Source organism: Salvia splendens, chromosome 3 (genome assembly GCF_004379255.2).
Source record: "Salvia splendens isolate huo1 chromosome 3, SspV2, whole genome shotgun sequence".
NCBI classification, from domain to species: domain Eukaryota; kingdom Viridiplantae; phylum Streptophyta; class Magnoliopsida; order Lamiales; family Lamiaceae; genus Salvia; species Salvia splendens.
This window is the reverse complement of record NC_056034.1, coordinates 6905207-6927543: the sequence shown is the minus strand read 5'-3', so window position 1 is coordinate 6927543 and position 22337 is coordinate 6905207. Positions and strand designations below refer to the sequence as shown.

The 22337-nt window shown below is 35.9% G+C and overlaps 1 protein-coding gene and 2 pseudogenes across 1 annotated transcript; all 3 read right to left on the bottom strand.

Moving 5' to 3' along the window:
- Positions 1–8325: 8325 nt before the first annotated feature.
- Positions 8326–10702, bottom strand: LOC121793727 (annotated as a pseudogene).
- Positions 10703–11213: 511 nt separating this feature from the next.
- LOC121797396 lies at positions 11214–12454 on the bottom strand (annotated as a pseudogene).
- A 3966-nt stretch (positions 12455–16420) lies between these two features.
- LOC121797318 (late embryogenesis abundant protein At5g17165-like) lies at positions 16421–18554 on the bottom strand. The gene is made up of 2 exons (XM_042196069.1): positions 18339–18554; positions 16421–16935 (listed from the first exon to the last, which is right to left on the bottom strand). Exons 1-2 carry the CDS (start codon positions 18434–18436, stop codon positions 16671–16673), a joined length of 363 nt encoding a protein of 120 aa, XP_042052003.1. The 5' UTR covers positions 18437–18554; the 3' UTR covers positions 16421–16670.
- Between the last annotated feature and the right edge of the window lie 3783 nt (positions 18555–22337).

Sequence of the window (22337 nt, the reverse complement as noted above, 5' to 3'; positions counted from 1 at the left end):
TTCAATCATCACTCAAGGGCTCTGTCTCTGTGTGGTGTGGTAGCTTTAGTTGATTGGTTCTTGAAATTTCATCTTTGTTTATGAGTGATTGTTGTAATAAATTTAGGTAATTGGTTCTTGAATATCATCCCTTCGATATATATGTGAGTGTCGGGTGTATCCTAATAGTTGAGTAGTTCGGTTTATGAAGGAGAGAATAATGAAGAACTATTTTTTAGTTGGGAGTTTCATGTGAATTAATAGATAATTGTGAGGTTCAAGTTCAACACATTTAGTCTGGGTGTTGAGTTGGGAGTTTCATGTGAATTACTCTAATAGATAATTGTGAATTTCAACTTATTTAGTTTGGGGGTTTAGTTGTGAATTTCAACTTATTTAGTTTGGGGGTTTAGTTGTGAGTTTCATGTGAATTAACAGATAATTGTGAGGTTCAACTTATTTAGTTTGGTGGTTGGTGGTACATTAAGGTGTTTTGTGGCAAAGATTATGTAGGTCATGAGAGGCTCTGGTTGAATGGCTAGTGCCCCTTATTTAGTCACTTGATCACATACTGTCTCAACTCTCAATTCAAACACTGGTTTAGAGGCTTGTTTATATTACTCGACATCTTTATTGTTGAGGCAGGCTTAATTCCATGAAGCAGCAATATCACCCACCCAGACAAGTCGTGTACTTGAACAGTTGAACCACGACTAAAATTAAGTTGAGCACTTGAACCATGCGACTAAAGAGAGTCCCATCACCACCCTGACAAGTAAATCTCATTCCATCCCAATACTCGACATGCTTTTTATCTTGGATCCTGATTAGGTCTTGCATATCTTCATCCCTGCGGGGAAAATTCACACAGAGTCTTGTGTGTTTTAATATGTTCATTTTAATTGTTTATCTTGTAAGTGGCCTTTTGTTAGTGCGACTACGATAGAGGGAGTTCTGATTTAGAACTGGTGTGTCTGGATTGCTGTGGATGAGTACCATATTCATGTGTTTGGTAGAGATGCCCAAACATGGGCAGTAGTGTTTCGCCAAACACATTCCCTGATAACTTATCTAACGAGCATCATTACGTTAATCTAGGTCAAATGGAGTTTAATTCCAATTATAACGTCGTCAAGCTATAATGGAGGTTTGCCTACTCGTAAAACTTGAAAACAATGGGGTTTTGAGAATTATAAACAGATTTCGAATTTTGTTAGTAACATATTCAAATCCTTAATCGTATTCTACAATTGCAAACATTTGAAAATGATTTGTCAGATTTAGTTGTACGCATATACTCAAATACTCAATGATGTAACAATATGCACAGTAAAAAATCACATGGTAAATTGTCGTATTAGTAAGAATTACGTTAAAAAACAGAAGATGTTCAAGGATTTGGGACAAGAACCTCCTTTCTATTTTTGTTGTTGCTCAAGACTTTCGGGCTATTTGAGATTTCATATTTCTGTTATTTGTGCCTTGTGTGGTGATGATATTTTTTAAACTGATAACTAAGTAACTCTTAAAATTTCTATGTAAGATTATTGATAAGTACTTCGCTGATCTATATCTGGCAATTAAATGAGAACTAGCTAATCTTAACTTGTTCTTCTCCCTTATTTCGTTTCAGGATAGTCTACTCTAAATCTTCTTAAAATAAAATACGACTTCCTCCATCTCTTAAATTTTGCTTAAATTTTGTCACATTTTAGCCGGACACGAGTTTTAAAAATTATACTCCCTCCGTCCCACGTTATTTGCACTATATTCCTTTTTGGGCGTCTCAAGATACTTGCACTCTTTCTATTTTAGGTAAAAATTAGTGTTAGTTAATCATGCCCTTATTACACTTAGGCCAGTGACGGAACCACATGGGGACTAGCCCCCGCGCCAGCGGGGGCTTGACCAGCACCAGACCCCGAAGCTCCCTTGTAAGACCCAACTTCGACCGCTCTCCGCCCCAGTGAGCCCTGCACTCCAACTGTCAGCCGCTGATCTCTGAAATTGAAAATTAAAATAGGAAGGAGAAGACAAAGACTACGGCTTATTAATTTTAGGCTAGTTATTTTATTATTGGGTTGCTTTTTATTTCTGGCCTTTTGGACTATAATAAACTAAATTAACTAATAATGCCCATGAGTTAAGTAGCCCAATTCCCTTATGAACAATAATGCCTGGAGTTCCAATAACGACTATGCTAAATTAACTACTTAGTTGTGTTTGTTGAGCAACTAAATAGATATATTAATCAAAATATTGTAAAATTATAAAAATAATTTAACCAAATAAAATTATCATATCTGCAGCAGTAGTGAAGTACTGTCTCATGTTTTTGATAAATTTTGTTTGATTCAAAGCTTGTTAATTTAATTGATACTTATATTTGGACCACTTGATGATTTGGTAAAATTAGAATTAGTATAAAATTATTTGTATTGTGCAAGTCGTAGTTAGTAAATTCTAGTACACCCTCAGTTCCATAATCGATGACATACTTGAGAGATGATATAAGATTTTAAGAGATATTATTAGAGAAAATAAAATTTATAATTAATGTCAGAGTGAACTTTTTCTAAATAAGGAAATACGACATCTTTTGTGGAATAAACTAAAAAGGAAAGTGTGACATCTAATAAATTTTGTTGTTATTTTAAGATATGCAATTTTTCGAAAACAACTACTCCATCATCTCAGCGTGTGTAAGAGATTACATATAATAAAATCAAATATTTTAATATTATTTTTTAAGGATTTCAGTCCTGGCTTATCTAATTTTCTGGTTCCGTCACTGACTTAGGCCACCCGCAACGCGTCACGCTGGTGGCTCGTAACCCGTCACGCCGGGACGAGACGGCGGCGAGACGCGTTGCAGCGTCCCGTCTCGTCCCCAGCCCGCCGAGCGTCCCGTCTCGCCGAGACGGATGGCGAGCCGTCTCGCCACGCGCCCGCGCGACGTGGGGGCGCGTGGAGATGTTAGATTTTTTTATGAATATTATTATATATTTATCAGATTTCATCATAATACCCATTCAAGACCAGTTTTGCGAAATTTGTTGACTTTGCATTACATACTACTCCACATACATCATCGTCAGATTTGCAAAATGAGGAAAACTAGTGATAACACCCGTGCTATGCACGGCACGTAAGATTTTCAAATAATGAAGATAAATATAAGAGGTGAATATAAGATGAAAATTGTAAACATAGGAATACATATTTGTGTTGTCGTTTAGCCTGTGAATTAATTCAGAAAAAAAATATTGCAATAAAGAATTAAATCTCAATTTTAACCTAAATAAATGGGAGGCAAACTATACTCTCTAGCACAATTCCAATTTAAATCCAAATATAAGGCTAATTAATATATAAATTTAATAACTTAATTATATATAAAAAATTAATGATAGTGCACTATTTAAAATGTGTTTCAAAACTTCTTCAAGAAGCTAGCATTTTATTGGATTCATTATTTGTCCAATTGTTTTTGCCTTCAAATATTAATTAATTAATTAACTATTTTCATGTTTAAAAATATTTTGGAAGACTTAAAATAAAATAAAGAAATAAAAGACACCTCATTTTTCTATTTTCCCTCCAAAAAGGACATTAAAGTCTTTTCACCAAACTTACGCTTTATATTAGGATAGATTATACTACTCCTACTCCCCTTTCTCGTTTGCAAATAAGTAGTCTGCACGCAAGATTATTAATGTGTTGCTGTTGTTATTCATTTCATTTTATTTTATTTTATTTTATTTTGTTTTATTTTATTTTATTTTATTTCTGTGATTGATACTGTCGATTCTTGTGATTAACACGTACACATTCTAATACAGTATTAAATTATTAAATAAAACTAATTAACCGCTTCTTTTCCGGGAAATAGAAGTTGTGGCTTTTGGTGATTATCATGTGCTACTTGTAAATATATCAAATCAATTTGATTTCACAGGTCGCCCGTCTAATTAAACCATTTAACAAGTAACCCTTAAATCCAAATTTCTCATTTCATAGGTGAGAAGCCAATTTAAAGTATTTTCCAATAGCCACAAGTGATTACATTCGAACAACTGAAGTTGACCCATCAAATAAAGTTTTATGTGGTGCTCGTGAGTTATATATATTCACAAGCTAAATTATGAATGCAATTTAAAATATTGGATTGATAATAAAAAATATTCTAATGAATTGAACTATGACGATAACACATATACTACATAAATAATGGAGATAACTACAGAAATTAAGAAAAAATAGTTAACTATATATAGCTAGTACTCCAACGGTATACATAGATTGTGTTTGGTTGCATCGCCAAATAATTTATTAATTTGTTATAGGTTTTACCGTTTTAGTAAAATATTGCGTGATCATATACACATATTTGATCCAACAACCAACAAAAATAACGTTGCAAACAATATGATTAAATATTAATCCAACGTGATTCATTCAGCTCGAGCCGTATCGAAATGTATCATTAGAAATACGCACTACTACTTGTTTGATTCCAGCCCAGTTATTTTAAGCTGCCGCCCAATAAAAATATATGGCATGTCATTTAAAAATTAGGAATTAAAATTACACACTCTGAATAATGCCTGAAACATGTGGCTCTAAATTGATGGATCAATTATTTATAATGTTTTTTGTTTGCTAGATAAAGATCGTACAATAAAGGTAGGAATTGAACCACCGACTATTTGGGCTAAGCATACCATCCGACCACACCCTTTAATCAGTTTGGAATGTTTTTGATAAATAAGTAAAAGTAAGAATGTCATCAATTGCTAACTAGTTTAATCTGCTTATTTTGCTAACTATCAATTCCACGTATTAAAAATGTTAGCATAATCATATTAGTATGTCAACATAAATTTAGTTGACACAGTTATATTTATTTTTGTGTTGACATTTGATAAGAATCGCAAAAGTATGTGCAGATTGACATATTGGTAAATGAAGAAAGATCAATATACTATAATGGAGTACTAGTATTAACAATTTAAATTTTAACATCACATTACAAAAGCAAGAAAACCACCGTAGATACATCCACATCTTTGATACAACTTACCACATTAATATTCATCTTTCATTCATTCCAAAGGGTCAAAAACGAAAATCCAAAGGATTTGAAACCCAAATCATAGTATAGTGTTCCAAACAAAAACGAAACCGAATTAAAATAAAAAAAGAAAACAAAAAGAGAGACTAATGAGTGAGAGAGAGTGATGCATCTTGGAGAAGTTTATGGGCAAGAGAGAGTTTGTGGATGAGAAGCGAAATCTGCGCGGTAGATTCCCTGACATGATCGACGGCCTCGGCTTCGAGCTCGGAGAGCTGGCTGCACAGCCTCTCCTCAGCCTCCTCCGCCACCCGTAGCCGCTCACACGTCATCCGCAGCTCCTCTTTCATCCTCTCCTCCCTCTCTCGGCTGCTTCGAAGCTCCTTCTCCAGCTCCTCTTCGTTCCTCTTCCTCAGCGTCTCCGAACCCATCTCTATGTTTGTGAATTATGTTAGGTTTTATTTTTAAGGGGACTTTTATACACAAAAAAATACTACTTCTTCTCCCTGCGCAAATTATGTTTATAAATTGTGATTGAAAATAAATAATGAATGGGACGGATGTCCCGGCGGACATTCCAACGGACTTCCTAAAAACACCTCCTGTCACGTCATAAGGACATCTCACTGCACTGCCACGTCATAAGGACATCCCACTACACAATGACGGACATCCCCATGGACATCCCGACGGATATCCACAAAAAACAATAAAAAAATTGAGACGTCCGTCGTGTTAACGCAATGGCGGACGTTCCGGAAAGCCGCAGAACTCCGGTGTCCGCAGCGGACGTCCGTATCCGTATACATGCTGCCTAATGGCGGACGTCCGGCACGCCGGTCCGACGTCCTCGGGACATCCGCCACCGTGGATGCTCCTACGTAAATAGAAGATCTACAGTCCCCACCCATCCCTTATCACATGCCCCCATTATTATATCAACATCGAATAGTCTATCTATCTTTAAGCTGCTCGAAATTCTTGTGTTCAACTTCTATAGTTCTGTATGTATGTATTCTATAGCTTTAGAATATTATTCGAGTTCATCTTTAGTTTTTCTTGCCAAAGGCCCAAAATCCTACTTAATTTCAGATGGCCAGCCACAATAAGTTAACATCATGTTGGGATCTCGAGTTACGACGTCAAAAAAACAGTAAATTTGTTTTTGACTTTCTTCATGTAGGGATCAGACTACTTTGGATTCACTATTTACCGAAACATTTTTGGTCTCGTACAAGATAGCTCAGTCAAACTATCAACCAAGCGACTGATTTACAAAGTGCCCTAGCTATTACAACAGTAGCTAGCTAATTATCTCGGACTTGCAATCTTGGACCCGAAGCTCCAAGGAATCACCGAGAACTTGCACACTTTATACTCAAGTTAGTAACACAACACAAGATCCTCTCGGATCTGAACAAGTAATGCAGAATATAGAGAGAATGAAATATTAGGATCGTCGACTGCAACATTAGTTTGATATTGTCCGCTTTGGGTCAAGCCCGCACGGATTTGTTTTTGGGTCACTCCCAAAAGGCCTCAAACTAATTGGGGTTGGACAGGAATTATATACACCTTCCAACTTCCCCTACTCATTCGATGTGGGATGGGTTTGTACCCCAACAAACTGTTAGGATCATCGACTGCAACATTAGTTTGATATTGTCCGCTTTGGGTCAAGCCCGCACGGATTTGTTTTTGGGTCACTCCCAAAAGGCCTCAAACTAATTGGGGTTGGACAGGAATTATATACACCTTCCAACTTCCCTCCCTCACCCGATGTGGGATGGGTTTATAACCCAACAAACCTCCCCTCAAACCGAGACCACATCGGGAACGCAGTCGACACGAACATGGGTCGTTCCAGCCCTGGCCCCTGGGTCATCCTGGGCCCGACTCTAACCCGAGTCCTTCAGGGCCCGACCCTAACCGGGGCTCATCCAGGCACAACCCATAGCCACCTGGGCTCTGATACCACTTGTTAGGATCGTCGACTGCAACATTAGTTTGATATTGTCCGCTTTGGGTCAAGCCCGCACGGATTTGTTTTTGGGTCACTCCCAAAAGGCCTCAAACTAATTGGGGTTGGACAGAAATTATATACACCTTCCAACTTCCCTCCCTCACCCGATGTGGGATGGGTTTGTAACCCAACACAAACCTCCCCTCAAACCGAGACCACATCGGGACGCAGTCGACACGAACATGGGTCGTTCCAGCCCTGACCCCTGGGTCATCCTAGGCCCGACTCTAGCTTTGAGTCCTTCAGGGCCCGACCCTAACCGGGGCTCATCCAGGCACAACCCATAGCCACCTGGGGTCTGATACCACTTGTTAGGATCGTCGACTGCAACATTAGTTTGATATTGTCCGCTTTGGGTCAAGCCCGCACGGATTTGTTTTTGGGTCACTCCCAAAAGGCCTCAAACTAATTGGGGTTGGACAGGAATTATATACACCTTCCAACTTCCCCTACTCATTCGATGTGGGATGGGTTTGTACCCCAACAAACTGTTAGGATCGTCGACTGCAACATTAGTTTGATATTGTCCGCTTTGGGTCAAGCCCGCACGGATTTGTTTTTGGGTCACTCCCAAAAGGCCTCAAACTAATTGGGGTGGTACATGAATTATATACACCTTCCAACTTCCCTCCCTCACCCGATGTGGGATGGGTTTGTAACCCAACAAACCTCCCCTCAAACCGAGACCACATCGGGAACGCAGTCGACACGAACATGGGTCGTTCCAGCCCTGGCCCCTGGGTCATCCTGGGCCCGACTCTAACCCGAGTCCTTCAGGGCCCGACCCTAACCGGGGCTCATCCAGGCACAACCCATAGCCACCTGGGCTCTGATACCACTTGTTAGGATCGTCGACTGCAACATTAATTTGATATTGTCCGCTTTGGGTCAAGCCCGCACGGATTTGTTTTTGGGTCACTCCCAAAAGGCCTCAAACTAATTGGGGTTGGACATAAATTATATACACCTTCCAACTTCCCTCCCTCACCCAATGTGGGATGGGTTTGTAACCCAACACAAACCTCCCCTCAAACCGAGACCACATCGGGAACGCAGTCGACACGAACATGGGTTGTTCCAGCCCTGACCCCTGGGTCATCCTGGGCCTGACTCTAGCTTTGAGTCCTTCAGGGCCCGACCCTAACCGGGGCTCATCCAGGCACAACCCATAGCCACCTGGGGGTCTGATACCACTTGTTAGGATCGTCGACTGCAACATTAGTTTGATATTGTCCGCTTTGGGTCAAGCCCGCATGGATTTGTTTTTGGGTCACTCCCAAAAGACCTCAAACTAATTGGGGTTGGACAGGAATTATATACACCTTCCAACTTCCCCTACTCATCCGATGTGGGATGGGTTTGTACCCCAACATGAAATAAGGGTTGAACTGCATTAGTTCTGCAGCACAAGCATTTGAGCACTCCGGAGAAGAAACCACAGCTCGTTTGCGTTTCCCTCGTCTCAACCGGCTCCCTGAACTCAGCCTTCTCACTGAGCTCCTCGAACGAGTGAATCAGGTTGTGAAGCCTGGCAACAAATTCGATCAACAAAGAGGTAAAAGTTGCAAGAGACAATGCACTCGCGCTTTCATATGTCCGAATTTCGCATTCGTTGTGGACTGAGAGAGAGGGCCACATTGTCTGCTGCTTAAAGACGTCCTCTCCAGAATCCACATTGTTTGCAGTAACTGCATCGTTGTTTCGTAGTGTCTGAGTTGATTGCTGGTTGATTGAACAGAGAGTTGACCAAGAAGGGCTTGTTTTCGTTCTCTTTCAGTTCACGAATCGTCTCTGGGTCGAGATTCCCAGGCAGTCTGTCGCTATCCCAACTATCTGCGTTTACTAAGAGATAGGATCTCTGGTCGATCATCATCTGCAAATTCTCAGCAGCATCATGAATATCTGCAAGAGGATCTTCTGAAATTAATTTTTCCATGTTTTCGACTTTTTCACTAAGCATAGTCACAACTTTAGCTCCTTCGGTACCAACTCTCTGAATACCATCCTTGAAAACTTGTCTTAGTTCAGAAGGTGCCTGCAGAGCGAGTGTCCAAAACAAAAGAAAACAAGCTATGTATGTAGATAGACGCGATCACACCATTTCCCTCTACTCAAGATACATGTCGAATACTGACAAAGAAAGCATAAAACTTTGAGCAACACTTTCCTGTCTGTATCTCTGAAAGAATACAGCCGTGCATCGCCATCACCATGAAAGCACAGTGCCTCAGAGCACCGCTGACTTTTACGAATTCGCTCCAAGGATAGTTCAGCATTTTATACCGGCCATGAGGTGGTTCCCATATAGCGAACCCCAACTGTGAAAAACGACAGTTACAATCAACGATTCATCCCCCACATGTTGTGATGCTGAGAAAGGAGATTATACTAACCAGAGCCTCCTCTTGGCTAGTGGACTCCACAGCAGTTCTGTAGCCCTTGTAAAGAGGATCATCAGAAGCCTGGCCGACTAAGATTTTTGATGGTATTCTCTCATACTCAACACATTGCAAGTACATATTCACACAACCTGTTTTCAATACATTAATTTATGCTTAAGATGTAATAGTAATTGAACAAGAAGTGGATCCTGACTTGACCTTCCAAAGACGTGGCGACCCCTTTAATGTTCTTGACAACCAGCTTGTGCAAATCTTCACCAGACCAAATAGGGAAAATGCATACATTCATGACCAAACAAACAGCAGCACCAACTGCAATCAGCACCAATCGGGAAACAGCGGTCTGAACAAACCCCAATGGATCAGACACCAGCACGATGCAAAACGTCAGCATGAACACCCGAAATCCATATTCGTACTGCTTCACAGCCGGATGCTGCTTCAAATAACTACACAAGAAACCTTGAGGCCCATTTTTCATCAATTTCAGCCACAAAAACAGCTTCTTAAAACTAAAATGCGAAATAAGAAAGTGACCTGCAACCAAAATACTGATGACAATCACAGCTTCTGAAAATAAACCAGCAAGCTTGGCCAATTCTGCAATCCCTAAAGACAGTGCACCAGCAGAGAAAGTCCCCAACGCTCGATTAAACCCTTTGTTCAACGTCGCCCCTACAAAATCACATTTGATTTGACATTACAATTTACATCACACAAGAAATCATGTGATTATTACCTATGCTGAACTCAAAGACAACGACGACGATGAGGATGGCCCAGATGGAATGCTCGGTGATATAATTGGAGGGCTCGTTGAAGAAGATGAGGAGAGAAACCAGAGAGAGAGTGCAGCCCATTTTGGCAGCGAACATCGCTTTTCTCGGGTCAGATCTTCCCATATCATACGCGTTAATCGCAATATCTTTGAGGCTCTTCCACAAGCTCTCGAAAAGCCAGCCCTCATGTTTCACGTCCGATTCGACCTCCGAATAGTACTTTCTCGACAGCAGCCGCTCTGAAAAGCTCTGTCTCAGTGACCCCAAATTACCAGCCATCTTTTCTACTATGAAAAAAAATCTCTGCGACAACTTTAACTTAGAGTTAACTAAAATGGAGTTCATGTGTAGGGCGGTTGGGAAAGTTCCCAAGTTAGGACTCTTGTTGTCTTCGATTCTATATTTGATGTACGGATGTAAGGATATGAGAGTTGATAATTTTAACTTTTTTCGTCAGGAAGATTAGTCGAAGGTGAACAATTTGTCCGTTTGTATACAATAACTGAGCTTCATTTATAGATGCAATCAAATACAAAGAAGAGGCGTCAACTCAAATATCTATCAAGTCTAGGTAAGGATAACAGAATATAACTGTCAATCTATTATTCTCTTTTATTAACACTGAAAAATTATTCAGATCAATATTAATATAGATATAATAGGATTAGAATCATGAGATTACATCTATACAGAATAAAACAGGAATCAAACTCCAGGCTTCATTGAATTTTTTATTTTATTTACCCATTTCTCCGAATAATCAATAATCCCCAATTACAAACGCGTATTGGACACGCAAGTAAAACAGAAAATCAACCGATATTCGAATACATCTAATTAAAAGGTAACATCCTTCGTCAAATTAATTTAGAGTTAAAATAATTGCAATCAATCAACGATTAAGGAGTGAAGTTTCAAATTTAGCCTGCAACAAATTTAGTTGGCTACACATGCTCTAACCAGACACATGAATTCATACTCTTAAATAACAATATTAACTACAAATTCTAAAATAGTCCGAGAACATAGCAAGTTCTTGTCAAAACTCTCAAGTATAGATTACTAGTGTCAAAATTCAGGCAAAACTAAAAAATATAAATATAAGAAACAATGCAAATGCAAATCCAACAATTTAATTGCTTTACTTCTTCCCTTCCTTCTCCGCCTCAGCCACTCTCTTGGCCCTAACACCGACATGGCGAGCGTTTGTCCTCTCCAGACGCAGCTTGTCGTATGCCTTGAATGATTTCATCTCTTCTGTCACCTTAACAAGATCCATAGTCGGCTTCTCACTGACAATAGGCATGTAATCCCCAGCAACTTGTGTGGCTGTAGCCAGCTCCTCTGGAGTAGAATCACCAGTCTAAAAAAAGAGAGACAAGAGTGTTGCTTAAAATGGGTCTGTAATGACTAGAAGGAAAAAAATCATCCATTCAAGGCTCATTTTACCTTGAATTAGCAAACACGTCTTGGGAAGACAACAAGCTTAGCCTTGAATGTCTTCAGTCTCTGGCCATTAGTCTGGAATCACTCCAACGAGCTATTTCTTCGGCGGTGATCAACAGAGATGCCAATAGTTGGGGCAAGTTTCTTAGGGACGCCTGCAGCCTGGTTGTTACAATATAGAAAACGAAAAAAAGGCACACCTATTACAGAGGCTGAAACGGGGAATCATGTTGGGACGCTAAAATCAAATGCACTACAATGGATTACTAAATAAAAATAAAATGGAAAATGGTGTTAGTTTAGCATACTACCTGAGTTAATAACAGCATACATAAATCTTATTGGCGACAGAGTAAATCAGATGGCATCAGTTCAATCAAACAGAGAGGAGCTTGCTCACCTTAAGCTCTTCAAGAGAAAACCCCCTGCCAGCTCTGACTTTCATGTTGTACTTGAGCGTTTGACCGTGAACGACAGGGCGAAGGGGTCCAGCAGTTGGCCTGGGAAAAATCTTAACAGCTTTCGCTTGTCGTGCTGAAAATAACAATTAATCAGATGAGGATAACTTGGAGCAGAAATGGTGGAACTCACAAATTTGGATTCCAAATACCAGTCAAATAAAGAATGAAATACAACGAAATGATTACCGGTCCTTCTTCTGGCCTTTCGGGCAGGCTGGTTAAACCATGTTTTCACATAGTTTTGCCAATGCTTTGAAATGCCCATTTGGGATAACATTGTTATGCTTCATGATTTACCTAAAGCAAACGAGAAGAAAACACTCACCAATAAGGCCAAAACACCGTCTAGCAAATTAACTGAAAACTAGGCCGAAAAATGGGGTAAAAACGGAATCATGGAGACACCCAATATAACAAATTCATCATCAATTAGGCTACTAATTTCAATGAAATAACCAATTTGCATACACACATGCTAAAAAAATAAGGCAACAAAAGATAAGCATGAAAAAGGGGTTTCAGCCGAGTAAAGCAAAGCACAGCTAGGGTAGGTCCTGTGGTAATATAATGGTTGCAGGATTTAACGATAACATTAGAGATATGGTGCAAAATTGAGCACCGTAGTTCATAGTTCATAGTCATCATATAGCGTTTTGGCACAGTAACCACCCATTTATGGTGTATCAAAATCAAACATGCTTTTTCAATTTATGAAAATTGGATGTAAACGCAATTTTCATCCAATCCCTACTTGTTTTGAATATTCGAAGAGAGCAAGGGAGAAGTGTACCTGGTTCAATTTGGCGACGAACAGAGGTTGTGGAGAATTTGGGGAAGAATATGAGAAGTGAGAATGGCGGCTATGAAATGAAATCTAGGTTAACATGCACTATTTCATTGGGCTCATTAGTAAATTAATTAGTGGGCTAAAACGTTTTATTCAATATACCTATATTTAATTGGAAACTGAGAACGGCGACTTCGATAACTTTAAACTTAGAATTTAGGATATAGTATTTTTTTTTCAAGTTTAATGTATCATTCTTATTTATTACACTTAATTATATTAATTTATACTAACTTTTGAAATAAGTTACTCTAATTATTTTTTCTTGTACAATTATATTTAACAATAAAAACATAATACTCCTTCCGTCCCACAATAAGAGTCACTCTTATTGTAGGCACGGGTTTTTAAAAATGTAAAAAATAGTGGATTGGAAAATTTAGTAGAATATGTGACCCACTTTTTTTATATTGATTTTATAATAATGAGTTAGTGAAGTGAGTTAGTGAAATGTGAGACATACTTACCATTTATGATAAAAAATGAAGTGCGACTCTTACTGTGGGTCGGGCCAAAATGACAAAGTGTGACTCTTATTGTATGACGGGGGAGTACAAAGTGGTCCTACAAACGGAAATCATATTTTAAATGCATAAAAATAAATAAAAGATGAAGAACAAATTATAATAAAAAATTGAAAAATCTAATCTAATAATCCTAGAATCAGAATCGGATCCCCATATATTATCGAAGTATGGACGATATGTTCTAGTTGCATATATTTGGTTATTTTTATTGTTGAAGTCTTTTTATAAAAACCGTCAACCTTCACTTTAAAAATAGAGGGAACATCTTTTTTGGTTCACGAAGTTTGGCAAGTATCATTTTAGATCCATGAACTTTGAAAATATCATGTGAGGTCCACCAACTATAGATTAATATCATTTGAAGTACTTTTTACTATTTCCAAGTTTTTTTGGACGAAAATACCATCAATACCTTGAAGTGTATATATTTTTAATAAATTTATCATATACTCATATTTTTTTTATAAATATCTTTACAATATATTTTTGACAAATTTTCTAAATATAATTTGACCTTAAATATTATCACTTACTTTCGTGACATGCAAGTAAAATTGCTTCTTCAATTTTTTATATTAATTTTTTTTTAAAATTGAATAAAGAACTTTTCTTTAATAATAAAAAATCGAATAAAGATCTTTTCTTGCATGTCAAAAAATTAAATGATAATATTGAAGGTCAAATTATATTTAGAAAATTTGTCAAAAATATATTGTAAAAATATTTATAAAAAAATATGAGTATATGATAAATTTATTAAAAATATACACCTTTACGGTATTGAGGGTATTTTCGTCCAAAAAAACTTGGAAATAGTAAAAAGTACTTCAAATGATATTAACTCGTAGTTGGTGGACCTTAAATGATATTTTCAAAGTTCACGGACCTAAAATGATACTTTGGTAAAGTTCGTGGACAAAAAAAGATGTTCCCTCTTAAAAATAAAGTATGACCATGAGGATTGTCTATGGAGTTTAAGTTCGTACTCATTATTTTATTTTCTTCCCTCGTTGAATTGAGTTCATCGTCATATGTTTGTTTGCCTTTTGCCCGTAATTATTTGCTCGATCAATTTTTTTTTTCTAGAGCAACAATTTGAGATGTCGTGAAGTAATGTTTTTCTTTAGTTAGTTTTTCATTTTGATAAACTTTGATGAAAACGAGTCACTAACTAACGACATGCTCCCACCTTCATCACAACTAGGAAATTAAAACGTAACTTGTGTGTCATGGAAAGTACTGTGAGCTTGATACTTTGAATTTAGAAGATTGAATTTCACGTGATGGTTGTTGTTTAAAGCTCCCTCTACAAACTATATTTTTTTAAATTTGTAATCATTTTAATATGAGAAAATTTCTAAACTAATTTGTAATTTGATATTTCTTAAGCATTTGTATAGCTTCATTCATCTACTAAACCAATTAATCACACGGAGATAAAATTTAATACTATGAAAAAAGTTACTATAGAATATGTCAGTATTGGAAGCACCATTTCAATTTCTTGCTTCAGCTGCTCGGATACTTCCATTGAATTTCTTTGTTGCTTTCTTGTTGGTTTGAATACGAGTCTGCACAAATCTGATTGTACGCTCTAGCTAAGTTAAAACCTTTAGCTTCACTGAATTCATCTTCCCCACCCTTCTAAGATTCTGTATTGATTGAGATATCCTTATGAATGAATCTTGTGAAATTTGCATATAAAATTGACAAAAAATGATGTTTTTGTTCTTTGTATTGTGTAACAATCTTTACCGGTTGATATTTTGAGAGAAAAAGATAAAAATGACAATAGAAATGGAAATGAAACTGAGATGATTGTAGTGTTGTGCTTTCTTGTATTTATAGATGTGAAATGATCATGGCACTTTTGAATGAATAATTTATTTCTACTATCAGGATGAATGACTAAGATAAATAGTTCGATTGTAATACTTTTTTTACTTTTACTTTTTGTTTTTGAACAAATAGCTAAGATTCATTCCTATTTTAAGATCAAAAGCACATTGTGTGTGGTTTTGTAAAATCATTATAAAATGAAGACATGTGGATATCTATATTTAACTGTTAGCATTATTCGCATACCAGGCTTTAAATCCAATCTATGTCACTATTGGGCCCAAATACGTGTGGTCCATCTGAGAAGGCCCAATATACTCATACTTTATTTTGGGCCTCCATTTTTTAAATATAGATATCCTGAATGCTAACAGTTAAAAGCATTAATAAAAAGTACTACTCCCTGGATTGTATTTTTTTTTATTATTTCATTACAACTGAGTCATTCATTTTTTGGCAATAAAAATACATTTTTTTTCTTACTTTATTTTCTCTTCATCATTCTACATTTTTCCTTTCTATTTTATTCTCTTTTTTTTACTTTAACTCAGTTAAAATATTTTTTATTAAATCTCGTGCTGAAAAGAAATGTCTCTACTACAAATGGAGGGAGGGAGCACTATAAGTGGACTTGTTTTAATATTTACCCGATTACTTTAAAGCCATGATCATATGCTATATAACAATTGCCTAATTTTCATTCTAATAGAAAAGAAACTCTGCCTAATTTAAAGTGACATATATTGGTCATTGGTCAGCAACAACCTCCTAACTCTAAGCGAGGTTTCAACAACAATTAATTTTCGTGTTTAATGTATAATCATGTTTCTGTTTATTTATGCTCTGGTAAATACCAATAAAGAGATATGTGACACATTTAGGTCATGTAACTGAAACAAGAGACGCATCAATTTGTATAGAGACCGTACATCTCTAGCAATTCAAGGATAATGTGATAGACTATCCTCTTTCAGTTACTATTGAATTCCATCCTCACATTTAGAGAGTCTAGGTTATTGCTTTACCAATATTTGACTACAGCATTTCCAAAAATACAAATAATAAACTTCTTTCATAACAATAATAAAGGGATGTAGCTACAACAACATCCACTATTTCCATAACAGAACATAGTAACAGCATTTTATTACAAGCAACTTCTCCCCCACCCACAAAAGTATACATGTATGTATATATATATTGGGCCAACAACAGATCAGTTATTTCAATTCACTTTATATAAATCTTGATTAACCTACTATAGGGGAGTGAAGAAGTTGCTGCTTTGTGGTCTCAATGATGGATTGGCTTCTCAAGGTCCTCTAGAGGGCGGAAGAAAGCTTTCTGCTCTAACACCGAGCCTGCAACCGATCTTGAATGCAACCCGAGTTCCACCCCAAGAGCCGGCTTGTGATCCTTTGCAGGTCCGAACACTCCAGTCTGAGGGTGAGGAGACCAGTAATGCTCAGGCTGGGGTGGTATTACATCGTCCGGGACCAAAGTTGCCCGGATGTGCTCCTCAGGGTTCTTCTCGTACACCGACACGTGGACACTCCTCCTGCATATACATTACATTAATCATATTTACACCTTCAACAAAAATAGATTTTTAACTATGCCGTTGATCATTTTTCAGTTTGCTGCCTAACTCAGACCAAAGTCAATAATGATAATTAAATACTAATCCTGTAATGAGGTCTAGGAGATAATTAAATAAAAATCCAATATTAAATTACATGGCCGTCAAATTTAGACTTTAGTTTATGATCAAAGTCAAAATGAGTACGCCTAAACATGGGATACCAGATCAGCAAATTAGAAGCAATTAATACATATAAATAGGTAGTCGATACAAACTATGTACAGGAGCAATATTTAGAAATAAATGACAACATTATTATTCAGCTGAATTTCTAACTCTATCACCTCCAACCAAACACCCTAGCTAGCTAAGACAATCAAAACACAAGCACATCAGGTTTATAAGCTGCAAACTGAAGATGACTGCAACTTCAATCACATATATACCTTAATTTCACATCGGTTTTAAAAAGGAAAGAGATGGATTCATTTCTGAATGTAGGTGCTGCAAAAAAACTCTATATCTGAAGAAAAGGTGCATCTGATCATCTGACTAGGCTAACCTAAGTCATAGTCAATTTATCATGCATCAACCGGCTTTCTACTGAGTTATATACTAATACTCCTAATTTCTACCATGTCATAAAAACTTAACAAGACGTATCGGGAAGATGAGTAGAAAACAAAGAAAACCGAGTTAGGCCACAAATTTGGCCCCAACCTATGCTGGAGATCTTTAAGTGTAATTTACTGCTCATGTGATGCCCTTATCCTAACTAACCTACCAAATAGGAACGAACTAGTTTTATAAGATTACAGTGATATTTTACCAGTCGACAATATCAATATTTTAAGCCTGTAGATTCATTGAGTGGAAAATTTCGCATTCAACAACAAGCATAACAAGAAAATTATGTTATAAGTACATGAGCTTTACCTCATGATGCAGCTCTATTTTAGTTTAAATCTGCATAATATTGCTTTGAAATTTCTCCATTAAACTTCATATCAATATACTAAACTTAACAAAATTCCGCCTTTAGCTTACTTATATCTTTATCTGCACAAACTAGAGATACACAATAGTAGATCCTAAATTATGCTGCAATGTATCAATCCCCAATAAAATCAGAAAAACCATTCCAATTACTGTAGCAGATTTAGGGATGAATTGTGTACGTAATTAGAAATTCGGAATATGAATTTTTCAGCGAAGAAACACTAGCACAACTCCGATCAGAAAGAGGAAACAAATTCACAAAATTTAGATATCATAGACGGAATTTCTCCAAACACGTGCACAGAAACAGAACAATCAGCCATAGCCACGCAGTGAAGCATCAGAACACACATAATTCAAAAAGAAAACGCACAACACACCTAATGGAGAGTGAAGGAATGACAGAACGGATCGGGCCGCGGACCAATCGCTTTCCGAAGCTCGCCAGTCTGGAAACCTGCAAATAATTAGCTGCCATACAAATAGTAAAGCTTTCTTTGAGAGAGAGAAGAAACTTTGAAGAATGAAGTAATATTGAGTGCTGAAAATGTGAAGGGAGAGTCGCCCTTTTTATAGCATGCGAGGTACGTGTGTTTTAATCCAAACAGAATATTGCGTTTTGAAGTAATATGGACCGCCTTCTGTCGACATTTAACGGAATCAAGAAAGGCCCTGTTTGGATGGTGGAAATTAATTATATAAATTTATTATTGTCATTCTCATTTGCATCAATTTTAAATAATTACTACTCCGTAGTTCTTTTAAATTGTATATTTGGTTATTTCTTCGAAACTTCGAGAATAGGAGATGCCGAGATGGTGATATATCAGATCCAATCTTCCTAATAAAAATAATAGTATAGTAACAATTCTGCACGCTTTATTATTGTTGTTCATATAATTCCAGATATTGGATTAGTGTGTCATGGTACAATCATCGGACAAGTGGGAATTATCCAAATAAGAAGAGTACAATACGTGGATCCTACAACGGCGTTATCCGCTGGGACTAACTATTTTAACGGTTTGGAATTGATGTCTAAATTACATTTATGCCCCTCCAAACAATTGCCCCCTTTTGAATACACACTCTAGATTAATTAATTATACTACAAACGTGATGGAATATAACGTGACAATTAATTTATATAAATAATTTAGAGAGTGGAATATTAATCGCACAACTATATAAATAAAGTTTTGATTTGTGAAAGAAATGATAATACTAATGCAAATTGGGGATATGAGAAATAGTTGTATTGAGTGTTTGGTAAGTTAAATGAGAAAAATACACTGTATTTTATTTTGCATAATTTTTTTATGGAGTAATTATTAGCTGATTAAATAGTGCATCAATAATTCTATTGTTTAGTACTCCCAATACGTATGGATTTTAACGATTGTATTGTTTAGTACATCAATACCTATTTAAACGGAGTACATATAAATGATATTGTCGGTTCAAAGATTTGACAAATAATCCATAATCTTATTAATTTAGTAAACAAGCCAGAATATTGCAGTATTTGAACTATATAAACTGTCAAGCTCCCAATATTGACAAATAGATTATGTATGAATTGAACATTTGTTGTGAATTGTTAAATTAGAGTTTTTGACTTTGAGACAAATCTCAGCACTAAGGTATGGACCATGACATGCGATGGATTCTCCATTCAAAATTATATTTACATCCTTTAATTGTTCATGCCAAATGTTAAGAAGTAGTACTTATTTAAGTAAAAAAAAGTTATTTAGTAGGAGTACACAGAAAATATAACTTGTTTATTTCATTAGATATGTTTAGAACAAATAAATTTCTCCAAAAGAAAAGTTGAAGTTTCGTAATTGTCTAAACTCGAGGGAGTTTGATTTACATTAACCACGCCTACTGTTTTTTTTTCCTTTTTGATTCGAATTTAACTTTATATAATTGTAGCATATTTATGCGTAGCCATCTAATTTAAATTCTATACATTTTGCTATACGCTCTCAATTATTTATTTTCCTTTTAGTACCTTTTAAAATTAGCAGAAATATTTTTGGATCTGTCAATCAGATAATTACTGCCCCGTTCTAAACTATGTGTAACAATTTTTTTCTGCACTTAATTTTATATTTATTTTATAATGTCAGACTAATTAAAGGTGTTATCCATAGTGTTGAGTATGTATAATGTCATCGACGGCAAAATCAGACTTGATTCCGTAACTTCCATTTCCCATATAGTACTATTAAAGGTCAAAACATGGATAAAAATTTTATCCTTACTTTCAACATACTAATATTTGAACACAATAATTTCCTCATAAAAAATAGGTGAAATATTTGTAGTCAACAACCGTGTTCAATCCGTGGGTCACTCAAAAACAATAAAAATGATTGATAATTAATGAGATTAATTTTTCCCATTTTACTTAAAAAAAGGAAGACAAAACTATACTACAAATTATGGACTAATTATTTTTCCCATAATAAAGTTTGACATTTTCAGCTACAAGTACCATATAAATTGAATAGCTATGACGGCAGTCATCAACTTAATACATTTATTAATAAATAGGAAGTAGTATTAATTATTTTCTTAAGAAAATGACTCGTCATCCGAGATACGTCGTTGATTCCATTCAAATTTATGGAGGTAAAAAGGATGCTTAGCTAATTCTGAATAAATGTAGAATATTGCATTTGATTCTAGGTGGGAGGATGGCTACTACAACCTCCCCCTATAATCCTACACTAGTATTTATCCTTCCAAAAAAAATAATACTCCTACAATTCTACTTATTTATTTATATGTGCATAATTAAACATAATGACTAATTTTAGAAGAAAAGGCCTAAAATTCGTTATTTCTAAGTAAAACACATTTTTAAATGAGAGCGAGAGCGATCATAGTATTTAGATCTTTGATAAATCGAATGTTTTTTTTGTTTCTAATTCTGATCATTTGCAGTAATCTCATATGACATGGTAGGAAAGCAGTTGTTTTTGCCATGGAAAATTGTCATGGAGTTAAGTTGCCTACTACGTGCGCAACTCATGGTGTGATTTATCCTTGAAGGGAGGCTCACTACAAAAGACAAATTGTCCGATTTGGATTATCTGAGTTTGAAGATAATTTATGTGTTTTTTGCAAAGAGGAATTAGAGAGTCGGAGACTGTTGATCATATCATTTTTTGATGCAGGTATTCAAGTTGTCTTTGGTATTTCGGTTGCCACTGATGGAATTTATCCTTCTGCTTAGCCAAAGACCTAGTCTCGTGATTTCATCGCTTGATGGCGCACCTTTCTTCAACTTTGATATAAAGTTATGGACCTCCCTTTTCTACGTGATATATAGTATGATCCTTCTCGTTGCTAAAAAATAAAGTTATTTTTCAGAAGATGGATTATTCTAGGTTCGTGGATCAAAGGACGGTGTCCAAAATTTTCCTTCCTACCATAATAAAGTATAAGTAGCTGGCCAAGATTAGAAGATAGCCAGATAACAAGTTTAGAATCAATAATGCAATCAAAGATCATTAAAGAAGTGACCTTCTTCTTAACGTAGGTTCATTGCTTACTACTTTTATTCTCTGATATTGCTTTCCGTGTGAATTTGCTATGTGTTTTGTGTGCTTCTTTTTTGAAAGAGCATGTGTCCTCATTTTATTGATTGTTTTGATAGTATTAAAGAGCGTTTTTTTAAGACTGTTAGATTGAGCTTATAATCTGTTCACCAATTTTTTTTATAAAGCCTTTTGATTATCGAAATAGTTTGATAAAATTAAGACGCTTTGAGGGAAGACAAAAAGAAGCAATTTTTTATTTATTGTCTCTGACATGCAAACTTGGAGGTAATCAAGTCATGCACCGACAACCCACGAGTAAGTGACAGATTTTATCAGATCATATAGTGCGACATAGTGAAAATAAGCTTTGGAGATATAATACAGTTTTACTATAAATTAAAAGTCTAACTTTCCCTTTTTAGTTTGTCATAATGAAAATATCAGTTCTTTTTTAGAAACTATCTCTATTGTATTAATATAAAAGTTATATTTTCTCTTTTTATTTAATATTTTTTTAAAATTTTTATATCATAAGTATGACACCTTTTATGAGATGAACTATCAGATTTTTATTTTTAGAAACTATTTCTATTGCATTAGTATAAAAATTATATTTTCTCTCTTCATTTAATACATAAAATAAAATTTTCTAAAATTTTCATATCATAAATATTAGAGACAAATGGAGCAAGGAGTAAATAGGAGAGGTCCACTACAATTCAATTATAATTATGAATTGAAAAAATTAATAAATTTCTGTAGCCACTACAAAGGGAAAGTAATAAAAAAATCAGATAATTTAAAACTAATAATAACAAAACATGC

What these genes read in the sequence shown, in the direction of transcription:
- LOC121797318 (XM_042196069.1), bottom strand. Translation starts at nt 18,436, where the DNA reads ATGGCAGCTAATTATTTGCAGGTTTCCAGACTGGCGAGCTTCGGAAAG. An exon ending in ATTCCTTCACTCTCCATTAG is followed by an intron (nt 16,936 to 18,338) that starts GTGTGTTGTGCG and finishes ATGTATATGCAG; the next exon opens with GAGGAGTGTCCACGTGTCGG.